The sequence below is a fragment of the Leuciscus leuciscus genome (assembly GCF_965113295.1).
Source record: "Leuciscus leuciscus genome assembly, chromosome: 6".
NCBI lineage: Eukaryota > Metazoa > Chordata > Actinopteri > Cypriniformes > Leuciscidae > Leuciscus > Leuciscus leuciscus.
In genome coordinates this window covers 45434180-45452369 of record NC_138730.1, presented here as the reverse complement: position 1 = coordinate 45452369, position 18190 = coordinate 45434180, and the positions used below count along the sequence as shown (strand labels likewise).

General features: G+C 39.3%; 1 protein-coding gene across 4 annotated transcripts in view; it reads left to right on the top strand.

The window, feature by feature from the left end:
* Positions 1-18190, top strand: part of sbno2a (strawberry notch homolog 2a) — a 66174-nt gene that overhangs the window by 18414 nt on the left and 29570 nt on the right. For all 4 annotated transcript variants that reach the window (XM_082172921.1, XM_082172922.1, XM_082172923.1 and 1 more), the window contains exons 8-21: positions 2407-2567; positions 4549-4682; positions 5388-5478; positions 6364-6507; positions 7065-7182; positions 8392-8497; positions 8623-8776; positions 10091-10267; positions 11036-11133; positions 12752-12834; positions 12946-13128; positions 15769-15890; positions 16999-17130; positions 17255-17390. In XM_082172921.1, coding sequence (XP_082029047.1) covers positions 2407-2567; positions 4549-4682; positions 5388-5478; positions 6364-6507; positions 7065-7182; positions 8392-8497; positions 8623-8776; positions 10091-10267; positions 11036-11133; positions 12752-12834; positions 12946-13128; positions 15769-15890; positions 16999-17130; positions 17255-17390 — 1839 coding nt within the window. The remainder of the gene's footprint in view (positions 1-2406; positions 2568-4548; positions 4683-5387; positions 5479-6363; positions 6508-7064; positions 7183-8391; positions 8498-8622; positions 8777-10090; positions 10268-11035; positions 11134-12751; positions 12835-12945; positions 13129-15768; positions 15891-16998; positions 17131-17254; positions 17391-18190) is intronic.

Below are 18190 nucleotides of genomic sequence, written 5' to 3'. Positions count from 1 at the left end.
ATGACACGTCATAGTTATTTTAAGGTCCCAACTGAGTCTTAAAATGTCTTTAATTTTGTTTTCTCAAATTTAAGGTAATAAAATGTCCTATATTTTAAAAGGTATATTAAACGTACAGTATCGAATTTTTCGCCACTAGGGGTCGCTAACCTATTTACAATAACAAAGGCGTAGTTTGATGACGCAACATTTGCTAAGAATTATGGATCTTGTCGTCAACGTCAAGCCGACCGATCTAATCTATGGATCTAATAATGTTAATGGATGACTGAATACATCGATGCTTTTATCATGACTGTGATATGAAGCAGTTCGGGATTGCTAAGAGACAGCTATCAGCTCCACACGCGACGCGATATGGACATTTCATTCTACTGGGGCGGCAGTGGCTCAGTGGTTCATGTAGATTGTCTACAAACCGGAAGGTTGGTGGTTCAATCCCCGGTTCCACCTGACCAAGTGTCGAGGTGTCCTTGAGCAAGACACCTAACCCCAGCTGCTCCCGACGAGCTGGATCGCCTTGCATGGCTGACACCCCCGTCGGTGTATGAATGAGTGAGTGAATGGGTGAATGTGAGGCAATATTGTAAAGCGCTTTGGTGGCCATTGGGTCTGTGAAAGCGCTATATAAATGCAGTCCATTTACCATTTACTGAACTAACATTACACGCGAGTGCAGAATTACTACTCACAGTCACAGGTCAGTTTATTAGACAAATTAAACTTGTGAGGTAACGCAGCGTTGTTTCACTTGGTCTAACATTACACTATCACACTAAACTGCATTTGAATGTGTTGAAATGTATGTGTTAGTTTGTCTGTATGAGACTAGCAGTAAGCTAGCTAGATCAACATTAGAATAACATACAGATCATATTCTAACATTTCATCATGTTGAGCTATATAACATTGATTAGTTTTATGTAAATGTGCTCACCTGTTTAATAAAGTACATGTAGAAGCAGTCGAAGTCTCGGACGTGGAGCTCTCGTTTATATACTGTCTATGGGAGCTCTAGGCATCTCGAAAACACCGCGCTGATATTGATTCTCGTTTTAGTTCTCCTTTTGTATCCAAAGTCTGCTTGCCATGGTCCATAATGTTTGAACGAAACAACAACAGCGTGCAAATAGACATTGCGAGCTACCCTCAGTCGCTTTGGTTACTATCAGAGGGCTCTGGTTCATAGCTCTGGTTGCCATGGCAGTACGAGCGGAAACCAGAGACAACGCGGATATGACGCCATTGACGGCGACAAAACGGAAATAAAGAAACGGGACGTTTCTCGAATTAAATTACAAATTTCTCCTGGTTTGAAAGTTGTTGGAAACAGTCGGGATAATGTAAGTACACAACAAAAAAAAATATATAACATAGATTTAGTGATTTTTGCTATTTTTAAAGCAAAAAAGTTACATATTGTGGCTTTAATGGTGTTTATATAATGGAAGACGCATCTTTTTCGGCAACACGTGATCCTTTAATACTAACACTTTCTTTTCTATCCTATATCTATAGAAAAAAAATATTATGTACTTAGACTTAGACTTTAGATTAGACTTAACTGGGAATGGTCACATCACTTGCATATTGTTGTCCTATTGTTAGTATAATTGCTTCTATTTCTCTTTATTTGTAAGTCGTTTTGGATAAAAGCTTCTTTAATGATTAAATGTGAATAATGGTATATTAAGATCTTAACGGTCTTAATTATCTTTTTAAGAAACCTTAAATTTGGGGACGAAATAACAGTAACTGCGATAGGCAAGCTTATTTGTATTGCACATTTAATACACAGTGGTAATTCAAAGTGCTTTACATAAAACAAAATAATAATAATAATGCACCGATCATGATTTTTCATGGCCAATTTTTATTATTATTTTCAAGCAAATTGGCTGATTCCGAAACCTGTTTCAGTGTCTTCAGGTCATCAGCGCTGTGTAGAGAGAGAGCGTGTGCTCACGGTTGCCAGATTGCAAAGATTGAGTAAATCACAGGGTCAAAAAATGGATCCTTTTAACAGAAAAGTTCTGATTTGGGGATTTAAAATCTTGACATCTGGCAACCGCAAACATGAACGCTCGTAGTAGAAGCAGTCAGCAATATTTTCTATATTTCTGTAATTTCTATAATATTTTTATACACTGCCTCCGAAACTTTTGTCCGTCATAAAAAAATTCATATCGGATACATTGCAAGCGTTTTGAGAGATGTTTTGACAATTCAGAGCCACCGAATGACAAATACGAAAAATTCGCGAGGACTTTAACACTAGTTATAATACACATACATTTCTACATTAGTCCATCATTCTGTCCATCCCTACTACAGCAAAAACTCAACTCGATTTCATATTTTGTGGTGTTTCCGTGTCAAACAAGCGCTCTGTTCCCATGTGTGCAGCTACTATTGGAATCTCTCACCCTGACATCGTAGTGGAGACCAACACACTCTCCAGCGTTCCTCCTCCCGACATCACCTACACACTGTCCATTTCAGACAGCACCATTAACTCTGGCCTGCTCTCCGCCCTGCAGCTCGAGGCCATCATCTACGCCTGCCAGGTACTGTTCATCTATGCTCTCTGTGCACTTTACTTCCGCCTCTTCGGTCTCTCTGTTATTGTCTGTTTCCACTCAGAAATGTTAAGGTTAAAGGAAGAGTTCACTTTCAAATAAACATTTCCTGATAATTGACTCACCCCCACGTCATCCAAGATGTCCATGTCTTTCTTTCTTCAGTCGAAAAGACATTGTTTTTGAGGAAAACACTCCAGGATTTTTCTCCATATAATGGACTTCAATGGCAATCAACGGTTTGAAGGTTCAAATGTGAGTCTCAATGCAGCTTCAAAGTCTCGACACGATCCCAGCCGAGAAATAAGAGTCTTATCTAGCGAAACTATATAATAATATAGTAATAATAATAATATATAAAAATTAAAATTATATACTTTTTAACCACAAACGGCCATCTTGCACCATCTCTGAGATGCGCCACGCATTACGTCATCACGTTGGAAAGGTCACGCGTGACGTAGTTGGAAGTAAGAGATAAGATAAGATAAGATAAGAAAAACCTTTATTTGTCCCACAATGGGGAAATTACGGTTTGCAACAATAAGACAGGACAGAATAGATAAATGTACAGTTAGAAGATCAGTGCACAGAAGTCAGGTATAGCACACTATATGGGACATGTGATATAAATATAAATATTAAAATAAAATAAAATAGTCCAAAGTCAACAGTGTTCGTTGTACAGTCTGACGGCCGCTGGTAGGAAAGATCTGCGGTATCTCTCCCTCACACAGCGGGGATGGCGCAGCCTGTCACTGAAGCTACTCTCCAGGGCTGACAGAGTATAGTGCAGTGGGTGGGACTCATGGGTCAGCATAGCTGTCAATTTAGCCAAGACCCTTCTGTCTCCTACCTCCCTCACTGAGTCCAGCGGACAGCCCAGGACAGAGCTGGATTTCTTGATCACCTTATCCAACTTTTTCATGTCCCTCTCAGTAATGCTGCTGCTCCAGCAAGCCACAGCATAGAGGATGGCTGACGCCACCACAGAGTCATAAAAAGTCTTAAGGAGGGTCCCTGTCACTCCAAAGGACCTCAGCCTCCTCAGGAAGTACAGCCTGCTCTGACCTCTCTTGTACAGAGCATTAGTGTTGTGAGTCCAGTCCAGCTTGTTATTTAAGTGAACACCCAGGTACTTATAAGTGTCCACTCTCTCAATATCCCTTCCCTGGATGTTCACCAAAGGGTGAACATCCAGGGAAGGGATATTGAGAGAGTGGACACTTATAAGTACCTGGGTGTTCACTTAAATAACAAGCTGGACTGGTACCGACTCAGTTTGACGTAGGAGGACCATACAAAGTTATTGTATGTCTGACACACATTTATATGTATTTGTGTCAGTTTATTGTTTAAAATGGTCCTTATGTGTGCATCTCCTGGATGTTTAACGACGTCATGCGTGACCTTTCCAACGTGATGATGTAATGCGTGGCGCATCTCAGAGATGGTACAAGACGGGCGTTTGTGGTTAAAAAGTATATAATTTTTGTTTTTTTAGATAATGACCGGTCGTTTCTCTAGATAAGACCCTTATTTCTCGGCTTGGATTGTGTCGAGACTTTGAAGCTGCATTGAGACTGACATTTGAACCTTCAAACCGTTGGTTGCCATTGAAGTCAATTATATGGAGAAAAATCCTGGAATGTTTTCCTCAAAATGCTTCATTTCTTTTCGACTGAAGAAAGAAAGACATGGACGTCTTGGATGACATGGGGGAGAGTAAATTAGCAGGACATTTTTATTTGATAGTGAACTACTCCTTTAAGGTATACTTTATTGTCCCAGAGGGAAATTTGTCTTGGGCTCAAAAATACAGCCACTGCATCACATAAAACAAATAGTAAAATAACACAATACAAAAACACCATAACGCATAAATGATGTCTCAAAATACATACATACATTTACAAAATACATACAAAATACAAATGTATGACGTTGCCTTTGTGTTTGTGTTCCTCAGCAACACGAGGTGATTCTTCAGAACGGTCAGCGAGCGGGTTTTCTGATTGGAGACGGGGCTGGTGTTGGGAAGGGACGCACTGTGGCCGGAATCATACTGGAGAATTTTTTAAAGGGAAGGAAGAGAGCACTATGGTAAACACACACATGTGTCCCTAACACGCCTCATGAGTCAATGAGTTTGACTGAACGTGAACCTTAAGGCCCGTGCACAATGGATTATCGTGCATGCTTTTAATGCCTCGTGACTAAACAAAGAGCGCCAATGTGAGTATACACACCGACACGCAAAACGGCAGGCGTAAAAGCATACTTTTTTTTTTAACTCTTTTGGTTCTTTTTTTTTTTTGACGCGCCACGTTAAAAACTGGCCGACCAATGAGATTAGCGCTTTTGTTCATGTGCCTGGATCTGGTGAAGATACAGTACTTGGCATAGACGTTATAAATATTATGTCTATGGTACTTGGTGGCACTCAAGCACAAAACGGTCACACATTGATAGAAGAGGAAGATGCAACGAGGCAAGATGAATGTAGAGCTGCTGGTCTCTTTGGTGTCTGAACACACTGTACTTTATGACAAACGCCACAGCGACTACAAAAATCTCGATAAGAGGAAGCTGTTATGGAGAGGAATTGCAGATCGAATAGGATTCAGGGAGTGATTTTGCACGTTCACTTGGCGCATCGATTGGGTTTGAACGTAAAGACGCGCCGAAAAACGCTGGCGATAACCACGTGTGATAATTGTCCCGGTGTGCACGGGCCTTCAGAGTTTAAATTCTCCATTCATTATGATGACTTCATGCATAACAGAGGGAACTTGATTATTTTTTTAGGTTCAGTGTGTCAAATGATCTGAAGTACGATGCTGAGAGAGATCTCAAGGACATAGAAGCTCTCAACATCCCTGTGTTTGCTTTAAATAAGGTTTGTGAACCAGTTTTATTTACATCAGTATTGCACACGTCTAGGGTTCTTCCAGATGTGATGGAAGATGGAACTAACAGCGTTTGTGAGTTTAAAGCTAATAATAAATGATTGATTGATTGATTGATTGATTTATAATAAATTTTAATACTAATTATAATATAAAAACAATCAAAATAAAAAGATTTTATTAAAAAAAGTTAAATTGTAAATATTTTTTTAAATATTAAAAAGTATTTTATTTCTTTACATGCATTATTTTTATTTCAGTTTTATTTGTATTAATTTAATACTTAAACCTTATTTCATTTAGTTACAGACACAACATTTTCTAATTTTCCTTTTTTCTTTTTTTCTTCTATTTCAGCTTTATTTCAATTAATGAAAATTATTTTAAATAGTTTTAATTTCACTTAACAACACTGCCTTAAACCTTCATATGTGTTAAATTGTTGAAACATTAACTTAAAATACCAGGCGTCTTTAAGTGAAAATTTTAGGTCACGTGGGTTTGACTGGCAAAAGTAAGAAAATTCCTGCATTACTTGTTTAATTACTAGATGAATCAGGCTTTTTGAACGAATCTCTTGAGTTAATGATTCAATGACAAATACATTTTTAACAGTTACTTGTCAATGTTGCTTGATGTTATGATGTAATTGACAAAAACGTTATTTGAAGCGTGTTTTTGATTGCTTCCATAGACATCAGTGTTTATATCCGAACTATACACTTTTATCCCAGTAATTCTTTGGGAATTTGAATATTTGTAACAGAAATAATGATACTGTGTGGTTAAAAAGATTTGCAGATTGCAAATTTCAATGTTCGCGGCGCTGCATGATTCCGGTGTGACCGTTATTAATCTTTTCCTCTTTCATACAGATTAAATACGGAGATACGGCTACCTCAGAGGGCGTTCTTTTCGCCACATACTCAGCGCTGATTGGAGAGAGCCAGGCCGGCGGGCAGCACCGCACCAGACTCAAACAGATCCTGGACTGGTGCAAACCCAACTTTGATGGAGTCGTATCCTTCACGTCCAGCTTGTGCATTTATTTGAAATCTTAACTGGAGTTTTAGCAGCATTTCAGCATTAGTTGCCATTCAACAAGAGTGTTTGTCCATTTTCAAATACGATACACAATAGTTGTTGTATAATATATCTATAATCTAAATCTAGAATTCTGCCGGCTTTGAATCAGAAAGAGAGACAAAGTAGTGCATAAGATTACATTTATTTGAATTTGAATGAATTAAAGCATATATTTGAATTAGCAATTCAGTAGCAAAGCTATTTTATTAATAAAAGTCACTGGGCAGCGTTGATACGTTTTGTGCTCCTGAATGTTTCTGTGTGTGCACGATCTCTCTGTGTGTGTGTGTGTGCACTTTAATGAAAACAGCGCATTAATATAGAACAGTGATTAAACTGACTTGGAACTACCTGTGCATTAAACTTTGCATTTTATTGCACACCTTCCAGCCAATTAGAAACGAGTATTCAGACAGACCATGGCATAATATGTATATTAACAAAAGTATTGTTGTAGTGCTGTTGACCCTTGACCTTTAACCTCTGTCAGATTGTATTTGACGAGTGCCATAAGGCTAAAAATGCGACTTCCACCAAGATGGGTAAAGCCGTCCTGGATCTGCAGAGCAAACTCCCCCGGGCGAGAGTAGTGTACGCCAGTGCCACAGGTGGGTGCTCGCCACACGTCTTTACACTCACTACATGTGTGTCAGGCGTATGTAATTGGCCTTTGCTTCTCTGGTTTTATTTTTTATAAGGTATTGATCACACCTTTATTTACATATGTATAGTTTTTTTTTAAATCATTGTAAAGGAAGTTTATGGAAGCTTGTTTCTGCCACAGAATAGAAAAATGTAAAAGATAATTGGAACTTTATCGCGCAATTAACTTTTTTCCTCAGAATTGCGTCATATAAAGTCACAATTGCGTGTCACAAAGTCAGAATTGAGTCAGAAAAAATGCCAGAATTACGAGTTTATACCGTTCAGGAATGTGTTCCAATGTGACGTCACATTGGAACAGGCCCCGCCCACAACAACTCCACCCTATTAGCATAGACTCCGCCCCTCAGATCTTATTAAAGCTGCTAAAGTTGTTCAGTCGAGCAGTGAGTGATTTTCTGTTGCTGTTTTTTGATTCATATTAACAGCATACATAGCAGTAGGTACTGTATACTTCACTTTAATACACAGATCTGACATACACATTCAGTTTATTTCCCTGCTGTTTATTCACAGACATAACCGACTGTGTTTGTGAACTTTGTGTTTTTGATATAACTTTGTGTATTTGTCAGTTTAAGTGCTATAAGACATGAAAGAGAGATTAGTTTAATACTCGTGGGATGCGTTGTCTGACATCCAGCTTTCTGTGCGTGTGATTTGAACCATATATCAAAATGTTAGACTGATATGGCTTTAAAACACAAGCAGATGATAAACTTTCATGATGATGAAGAACAGCAATGTCACGTGACCGTTTTGGAGATAATCAAAACCAAACAGATGTTTTCTTAGTTTTTGGCAGAGTATTGGAGTCACGTAGTGCACAGGCTCCGCCCTCTTCTGGATAAGGGGGCGGGAAGCAGCAGCTCATTTGCATTTAAAGATACATGCACGAAAACAGCATGTTTTTCCTTCCTCTCAAAAATAGGCATTTACAACGTGGTATAATAAATGATCTGTGGGGTATTTTGAGCTGAAACTTCACAGACACATCCTGGGGACACCTGAGATTTATATAACATGATGTAAAAAGAGGCGTAATAGGTCCCCTTTAAAAGGGGTTTATTATGGTTTCATTTATTAAAATCTCTTGGTCTTTGTGGATTTATGAGATCTAAGAGTTTCCTGCCTTTATCATTCTCGTTCTCTAGGTGCTTCAGAGCCAAAGAATATGATCTACATGAGCCGATTGGGGATCTGGGGGCAAGGAACACCGTTCAAGACCTTTGACGACTTCTTGCATGCTATTGAGAAGAGGTCAGAGTTCATCCTGAGCATCACAGTGACCATGGTTTAGATTTCTCAGATGATGACAAAATGCTCACTTTTTAAAAACTATTCTCTAATGAACATTTGCTCAATTCTCACCTTCGTTCTTCCAGGGGTGTTGGTGCCATGGAGATTGTTGCAATGGATATGAAAGTGAGTGGCATGTATATTGCACGGCAGCTGAGCTTTTCCGGAGTGTCCTTCCGTATCGAGGAGATTACACTGGACGAAGAGTTTAAACTGGTCTACAACAAAGCAGCTAGACTGGTGAGAGAAACCAGTTCTTATTTTATCAGTTCTTTTGTCTTTGGGTCGTTATGTTTCTCTCACAGATTTCTGCTCGTTCTAAATCATATATAGATATAGTAGCATAGTAAAGATTACATTTATATGAATGCATTAGTGTGAGAGAGAGCGATTGGGTGTGAATAGTGAAGCTGTGTGTTTGTTACTGTGAAAAATATGCTAGAACTTTTCAGTTTCTAAGCTATTTTATTGATAAATCACAGAACAGAGATTACAATACATTTCTGCGCCACTGAATGATTGTTAGCGCGCGATCTTTGCGTGATATGCGCTACTATCTATGTTGTGTGTGGGTAATGCAGCAGCAGTTTAGAAAAACGATTAACTTACCTGTACAATAAGATGTGCATTTACGCGATCAATTTTGAGCATCCAGGTGGTATAATCGAACATATCTTGTGACGCACTCTCTGAGTATGCATTTATTTGTAATTTTAACTGAAACTGAGCGTTAAATTGGACAAAGATTTCTTATCCTGTTGCGCCCTCTATAGGCCATGATCTGCGACTAGTCGACGTCAAGCTTAAAGGGCACATAACACACACCGTTTCTGCCAATCTCATGTTAATCTTGAGTACCTATAGAGTAGTATTGCATCCTTCATATCTCCGAAGAGTCTTTAGTTTGATCAGATTTATAAAAGACAGATACGCAGTACCGCTTCTTTCCAAAAACAGCCATGCTCCTGAAGGCGTGCCGTGGGCTGAGCTAAAGAGTCACGCAATATACATCATCGCATTATCCATAGATGACGTTTGAGTCACTATACGTTCGTGTTGTTTACATTATATGCACTTATGTGCCGATTGCCAACAAAACACAGACATTTGACGTTACTTACCGCCTGCAATTACGACTCTTGACGGGGATCTTTTATCTCTGGAACCGCTCCATCTTTCAGTTTCAAACGATCTGCAAATCCAGCGTCGAACTGGGCCTAGTTTATAAAACATTCGTCAGCGAAATTCCAAGAACAAAAAAACACACTTGCACAACTCCGTTCATACAAATACTCATTTTTTAAAACTTTGGCCATGTTTAGCATGAGAATCTCTTTAACATAAAAAATAAGTCAGAATGCTTGAAATAGCATTAGACATCCTCTTTAAAGCATCACGGCAGACCTTTAAAGTCGACTGGTCTGTTCAACCCCTGGATAAAGATGCAATTTCTAATGAATCCGGATTAATGTAGACGTAACCTAAGACTCTCTGCCATGATTTGTCCACTGATTTTGATTTACACAAACTTTAAATCCTTCTTTCTCTCTCTAGTGGGCAGAGGCTCTCGAGTTGTTCACCCGAGCTGCAGACACGCTGGGTCTGGCCTCCCGGAAGTCTCTCTGGGGTCAGTTCTGGGCGTCACACCAGAGGTTTTTCAAGTACCTCTGCATCGCCGCTAAAGTCCGTCGCCTGGTCGAGCTCGCTCAAACTGAGATGCAACACGGCAACGTGAGTCGGGATTAATGTTTGTGCTTTTGCTTGTTGTATAAACCCATAGAAATGTTTTACTATTCAGGTACAAGGTCCTTTAAGTGCTTGAAGCACTTGAATTTGACCTTCTGAAATGTAAGTCCTGAAAAACCCTTGAAAACAGCCATATTTATGAAAAGGTACTTGAAAAGTGCTTGAATTATTGAAAGACTATATATGTGAAATTGGTGCTTAATTTTATTGATAAAACAATCTTTTCACGCAAAATGAACGCCGCAGCCCGTCTGATAATAGATATGGAGCCATTTCGCATGGCTATGAGTGTGAAATTGCTCATAAATATCCAAGTATATGATACAGCTTTCATTCTTCAATCAATCATATATTCATGAGAAAAACAATCTGAACAAGGAAAGTGATATCTTGTCATAGTGTCCTTTCAATGGTTAAAGTTACAACAGTCATTTCATTTGCTGCACTTTATTTGTGTGATTTGTTTTATTAGTTCATTTTAACTTATCTATTTACCTTTTTAGAATTTGAAAGATAATAAAGATATTGTTTGATTAGTGAGATCTCTGATTGTAGTCCTTGAAAACCCAAAAAAGTAGTGCTTAAAGTCCTTGAAAATCTTGGCATTTCTGTTTTAAATGTAAAATGTTTTAAATATCCATACCCAGTAATAGTAAATGGAAAGGTAAATAAATTTTTAAAAGTGTGGAAACCATGTTTGAAGTGTTTCACTAATTGTGTCCAATCGCCTCTCTCCCATGTCACTTCAAACAGTGCATCGTGATTGGCCTGCAGTCCACTGGAGAGGCTCGCACTCGAGAGGTCCTGGACGAGAACGATGGACACCTGGACAGATTCGTCTCCGCTGCTGAGTGAGTGCGATGAAACTCTTTAAAGAAGCCATTTTCCATCAGTGGCTTGTACAGCTTCTGTCTGTTTGAATGGGGAAAGACGGAAATTAGTGTTGCACGATCAATCGCATTGAAACTGCACACGATTTGGCAAAGGCTGCGATTATTTTATGCTCAGTTTGTCAGTGCAGCGGCTGATCGGTAGTAAATACACCAAATGAACACCAGAGGGCGTTTCACACACACACACTAGAGATACGCGGATCAGCTCCAACGTTACCCGAATCCGAAGCCAAAAACAAATCATCCACCCACCCGCACCAATCATTTTCTCTGATTTAGATATCCTCACCCGATGGTCAAATGACAATTATTCGTGTTACACGTGATGTAAGACCTTCATGCAGTGGACTCGGCGACGCTAGAGAGATGATGCGCGCATCTCTAATGGTAAAATACACTTGAGGAATGCGGCTTTTAAATGAAGCAGCATTTTTCTTAATTTCATAAACACAGGATTTACTCCCTTGAAACTTAAACTGGAATGCCACTGTTTCTGTCACTTCCCGAACAGACACACACACACACACACACACACACTTCACAGCCGTTGCATATTACATAGCCAGCACTTGATTCAGCCTCGTTAACCACTTCGTTAAAACGCTCCCACACGGTACTTTTCTTTCTTTTTGGTTTTAATTCTCTCTCTGAACTTTTTTACCTCTATTTCTGCTTAAAAAAGCGGACCCTGCGCAGCTCGCGTAACATACCTTAATGAGAGTGCAAAGTAGTGCCTGTCTGGCTGGTGGAAAAAATAAGTTTTAAACATGCTCATATTTTGAGAATGTAGTTAATATTTACATTATTAATGATTTATCATTTCCACCTGCGACCCACCTGCATTTAATCAGAATGTTATTTTTATTACTTGATCTGCCCGATCCGCGGATTATCCGCAGCGCCCTCGGATACAACCGCAATCCGCGCATCACTAACACACAAACACAAACACACACACACACACACACACACACACACACACACACACACACACACCCCCCAAATATGCCCCTCTTCAGAAGAACAATAACACACATCATTATAGGGCATCACACTATCTGTAGCTGAATAAACAGAAGATTGAAACGCTTTGATTAAATACGACTAATAAACACACGACTGCCTTATTCTGTGTAAGAAGTACATCATCTCACAGAAGGATGAGCTCAGCTGTCGTTATGAGGTGAGTTTGGAGTAAAAGCAAGTTATTAAATGTCATCTTTTGTTGGACAAGAGGTTCATAAATGCTTCTCATGTTTGGAAATATGTTGCTTTTTCAAATGCACGTTATAAGCGACTCAGACTTGCAGTGATTTCAGACAGAGCAGCGTTTACAGAGCCGTACATCAATGACGAGTCATCGATGATTTCAAAATCGCGTTAAGCCAAATCGGTTTAAGTGCGATTACATATAAATTGCGATTAATCATGCAGCGCTAATGGAAATCTCCAACAAATCACCAATAGGCCAATCAGAATTCTAGAGAGCTGTATAAAATGGACACATATCTGTGCATTATGCTCTGTGATTGATTATAAGAACTGGATTGAGATGTGTGTGTTTTTGTCATGTTAGGGGAGTTTTCCAGTCATTAGTGCAGAAACACTTTCCAACACAGAAACCCAAAAGAGAGAAAAGTGCCGCAAGCAAGAGGAAACGTAAGTCACGTCTTATTTTCCTTCAATCAAACGTTGATTTGTCTCCGGGCCTTTTGGTCTGTGGGTTTTTGTCATGAATATTTTCTGAAACCGTTTCTTTGTTTTCTGAAGGAAAGCCCAGAGGCCGGACTGCAAAATTTCAGAAGCACTGTGTGGAAGCAAGCGGGGTTATCAAAATCAGCGACGATTCAGACTCCGACTCAGATGAGATTGACAGCGAATCGAACTCCTCCCCTGAATCACTACAGGACAATGATGATGTGATTTTCGTGAACCAATTCAATGGGCCTGCTGGTAGGTTGACTTAAAATGCAAGATAAAATCACAATGTATATCTATTTGTTGAGTCTTAGGGTGTGTTCACATCAAGCAGCAACTTTTCCGGTCTCTCTCTTGAGTCCAACACTGAAGTGACTTAAACTGCAGTTCATCGACTGGCCACTAGAGACGGGCTCCAAAACAGAGTCAATCCCATAGACCCCCATGTTAAAATGCCCAACTTTACAGCAGAATAAAATTATTTACAGACTGGTTTTGGTCTATATAGCTAATTTTGCCCATCATGACGACTGTGAGGGGGCTGATTTTTAAAAAGTTTTATATATATTTTTTTTTACTTATACGTTTAAATTATATTAAGCCGTAAAGTTCTGCATAATTAAGGGGGCGTGGCCACTTGAGTGACAGGTGGATTGCCGCTGATGTCTGCTGTCTGTTAGCGTCACGTCAGCTTGCAATAACTGGAATCATGAACAAAAGACAAAGAGAAAATCACTCGCTGCTCTTGGCTGAATAACTTGTAGCTTTAATAAGAATCAGGATATATTTAATTCCTACAGTGAAAACTAAACAGAGTTTTATTTTTACGTTTGATTGAGTTTTTGTTAAATAACCCTAATGTAGGATAACCTGAACCCCTGAACCCTGTGGTTTACACTGATGTTAAAATAACACTTCTTATGCTACAGTAAAACACTGATGTTCACTTTCACAAGCTGTAGGGATGTTTGCTTGTCACAAAAAGAATGTGAAACACGAATGTAGGTTATATAAGTTTAAAGATCAAATTTAAGTTTATTTTACACACTTTAAGCATTATCGTATCGCATATCGCATTATTCAATGAGTTAACGCATATCGCATTTTGCTTCAGTATCGTGCAGCCCTGCTTCACGCACACTACGTCCATATTTTTTCTTTACAGTGTATGGTTCACACTTGGCCAGTTTGGTCCGATATTAATGAGCTCTGGTGCGATTCATTTGAATAAGTGTGAACGCTGCCATCCAAACTCGGGTGCGCACTAAACAAGCGGGCCGAGATTCCTGAAAAGTAGGCCTGTCGTGATAATTAAATAAACTATCTTTGTGTGGTTATTTGATCTAACCGCGGTTGTTGCAGATGATTATTGCGCTCTTTTATTCTGCACAAGTGGGAGTCATAAACCAAAAGAAAAAGACGAGCACCAATTAAGTTAGCGTGCACTATATTCAAAGTCATCTGAAGCCATTACACAGCTTAATGTGAGGGAGGTAGGGCTGTAATCAACCAAAGAAAATCTTGGTCGACTGAAGTCCTGAAATTTTCTACTAAAAATCGACTAAAAATGACGTTAGGGAATCTTTTTCAAAATGAATTAGCTGTGCACTGTGCGCAGCACTTGGTACCCTTGTTGTCCACCTAAATGAATTATAAATTAACATAAACAGGCTATTTGCAGTATATTAAATAGTTTTTGACCTAATTATTTACGAGTCTGTCGGCTCTGACAGCGTTGCATCACGTGCACCTGTGCAATATCAGAGCCTATGATTTCCGAAAATAGTACTATGTTGTCAACTAGTGATATCATCACAATAACTTTTGAGGAATATACAACATAATTTAGACAATTGTTTTTGTCATATGTATTATAATAACTGACAGACACTATCATGTGCAGCTCGCACAGAGCGAGGCTTAACATAGGAGCTCAGCTTCGCAGCTGAGACACGAATAGACTATTAACTTAAAGCTTTTACTCTTAAACACAAAAGGCACGTCCACTTTAATAAAAAAAGAATACTTATTAAACAAACCAAATCAAGAGCAGAAACAAAATAAAGTGCATAACTGAAAAATAAAGCAGGGAGAGGACTGACTATGAATTAAATGCTCTCACAATTAAATAAATAATATTTAGCAAACCTTCTAGTAGCCTAATTTCTTCAATCTGTCTCTCTTCTCCAGTGAGTTGGGCTAATCCAAAAGAAGTGAAAACAAGGGGGTGTTCTGTAGACAGACTGTTACCTGTGAAACAGGGATGCTCTGAAAACACCCCCATTAGCAATAGTGCTTTCCACCTGATGAAATGAACGCGGCAAAAAATCGACCAATCAGAATTTTGGTCGAGCCAGAACGTATCGACCAATAATCGACTAATGGACTGGGAGATTACAGCCCTATGAGGGACTATGTTAAATATTGCTAAATAATTGTTAAATAAGTTCACGGAAACTCGTCTTCCCACATTTGTGGCTGTCAATCATTCTCCGTTCAGCATTCAAACCATTGTTTTGTATGTTCTGTAAGTTAAATATTCATCATAAAAGATTTTGTTTTGTATCTTTAGGTTCCGTGTTAATGCTAAGCAAACCAGGACTAAATGTATAATTTTCGGTTCAAAAAACCCCACGAGAGCCGAACTACATGTGAAGTGTTTTTTTCTTTCTTCTGGTCTCTGCACTTGCACTTTATAGTCACTGTGTGTTTTAGAAGAATTGACTCCTGCCGTTCTGTTCATTCAGGGATTGAAGGAGTGCAGATGCAGCTCACACTTATTAAATCAGGCCTAATTTCTGTCTAGACGGCTAAACCACACAGGAGTGATTTAGGTCTGTTCCAGACTCTTATGTGCTGAAGTCATCCTGTGTGTGTGTGTGTGTGTGTTTTCAGCTAAACTAGAAGAATTTAAGCAGAGGCTGCTGGGTAAAATAGCAGAGCTGGGGAAAGAGCTGCCACTCAACACTCTTGACGAGCTGATTGACAGGTTTGGAGGACCAGAGAAGGTGTCAGAGGTGAGAATCACTATAATGCACTGTTGAGTCTGAAACAATTCTTACATTAATATTAGATTTAGACGGACCACATTAATTAGTATATTACTGACTAACATTTAGGCTGCATTTACACTGGTTCAAGTGACCCAATTCTGATTTTTTCCTCCCGTGTGGCACAGATCGGATATGACCCATGAATGTGTAAGCAGGAAAAAAGCACATGGATTCCGATATGCTCAGATCGGTTTCAGGCCTCATTCATATGTGTGAAATAAATAAATTATGAAATAAATCTGATATTAATCGTCTGCCGTGTAAGCGGACAAATCGGATATTCCCGTCAGTTCGAGTTGTACATCATTGAAAAACGCGACAGTGTCGAATGACGTCAACTCAGGTGGACACCAACCGTGATCACATGGCTCAATAGCACAATGGAGTACCTTGGGTTGTTTCGTCAAGTTTATAGTGTAAATGCAGATATCGGATATGGATTACTTTTAATAGATGTAAGCTGGTCGTCAAAAACAAATCTGATATAGTCAACAAATCGTAATTTGGCATCAAGACCTGCAGTGTAAATGCGGCCTAATATGGGGCTTTTATCAGTCCACAAGAAAACAAAGTCATGTTTACCAGACTTCATGACACAACAGCTTTCACTTTTTAGTGAAAGTTGAGTGAGAGTTTTTGTTATTTTTAACTAAAATGATTTAAAATCACTTTCGTTCATTAATATAAAGCACAAAAACATGTTTGTTTTTTATTAAAAGTATTTTTTAAATAAAGTATAAATAAATGTCCTTACAACTAACTGATATAAAACAATAGAGGTACTACAATAACTGAAAATAAAACTGAAATAAATATAAATTAATGTTAAATAAAAATATGAAAATGACAATTGCAAAAATTACAAAAATTGTAATATTAAAATGAAAACTGAAGATATAAAAAAAAAAAAGGTATTTCAAAATATTAATAAATACTATAATGGAATGTATAATACTGCTCTTAGAGTTTTGTTTGAGACACTTGATGCCTGTTCACATCTGTATATTAAACAAATATCACTATGTCATGCCATGACACACAAGTAAAATGCTAAATCCGCGTGTGTGTGTAGATGACGGGCCGAAAGGGACGTGTGGTGAGGCGTCCTGATGGCAGCGTACGATATGAGACCCGAGCGGAACAGGGTCTGACCATCGACCATGTCAACGTCAGAGAGAAAGAGCGGTTCATGACAGGAGAAAAGGTGATGACCTCTGACCCCACAAACACACAACATGACCCAGAGCGGGATTTAGGATATTTGTGGCATATAATATGAAGTGTTCATATATCTAATGCCAGTCCTTCTCTGTGTGTTTCTCTCTCAGCTGATAGCCATCATCTCTGAAGCGGCTAGTTCGGGTATTTCTCTACAGGCGGACAAACGTGTGCAGAACCGCAGGAGAAGAGTTCACATGACCTTAGAGCTGCCGTGGAGCGCAGACCGCGCCATCCAGCAGTTCGGTGAGTGTCTGTGTGTGTTTGATGAGTCAGTCCTAGAGCTCCTGTATGTTTTTAGGGACCAATCGGGTCTACTGGAGATGATGTTAATGATCTCAAACTGGTTTTTAAATGTTTAAAGGTGCTCTAAGCGATGTCACGTGTTTTTTAGGTCAAAACTTTTTTTTGTTACATCCAGCAAACATCTCCTCCCTATCCGCTAGCTGCCTGTCCCCTGAACACACTGTAAAGAAACGCGGTCTCTGACAGCCCAGGCTCCACAAACGGCAAGAAAGACAAACTGGCCCAGCCTGGGCCACGTAACATAACAAACAGTGTTCCAGCCAATAACCGACAAGAATGATGTGGGGGTGGGGGTTGGGGGGTTAGTGCGCGTGCACATGAAGGGGGGAGTGGAGGAGAGAGAAGCATGAAGAGGGAAGTTAGCTAGAGGAGAGATGTCCTAGACAACGACTAATGTTAAAATTGTATATTCTTGAGAATTTTGATATGGCCGACACACGACCAAGGAGACGACGTTCCGATGAACAAATAACAAAGAATAGGGAAAAGGAGAAGGAACAAGAAGTCCCGAATTTACATCGGAAAAGCGTTCAAAAGGCGACGAGAACTCTGCCGGCAGAAGGGCTTACGATCCCACATTCAGGAGGCTCTGTTTCTGCTGGACAGGGTAAACCCAGTTTGTTTTTTCTAAATGGTTCATGACTGTTTCAGGAAGCACAGAAGGGAGGGGGAGGGATGAGGAGGAGGGAGGGTTGAGCAAGCCTCCGTTTTTCGTTTGACAATACTTCAAACGTCAACAA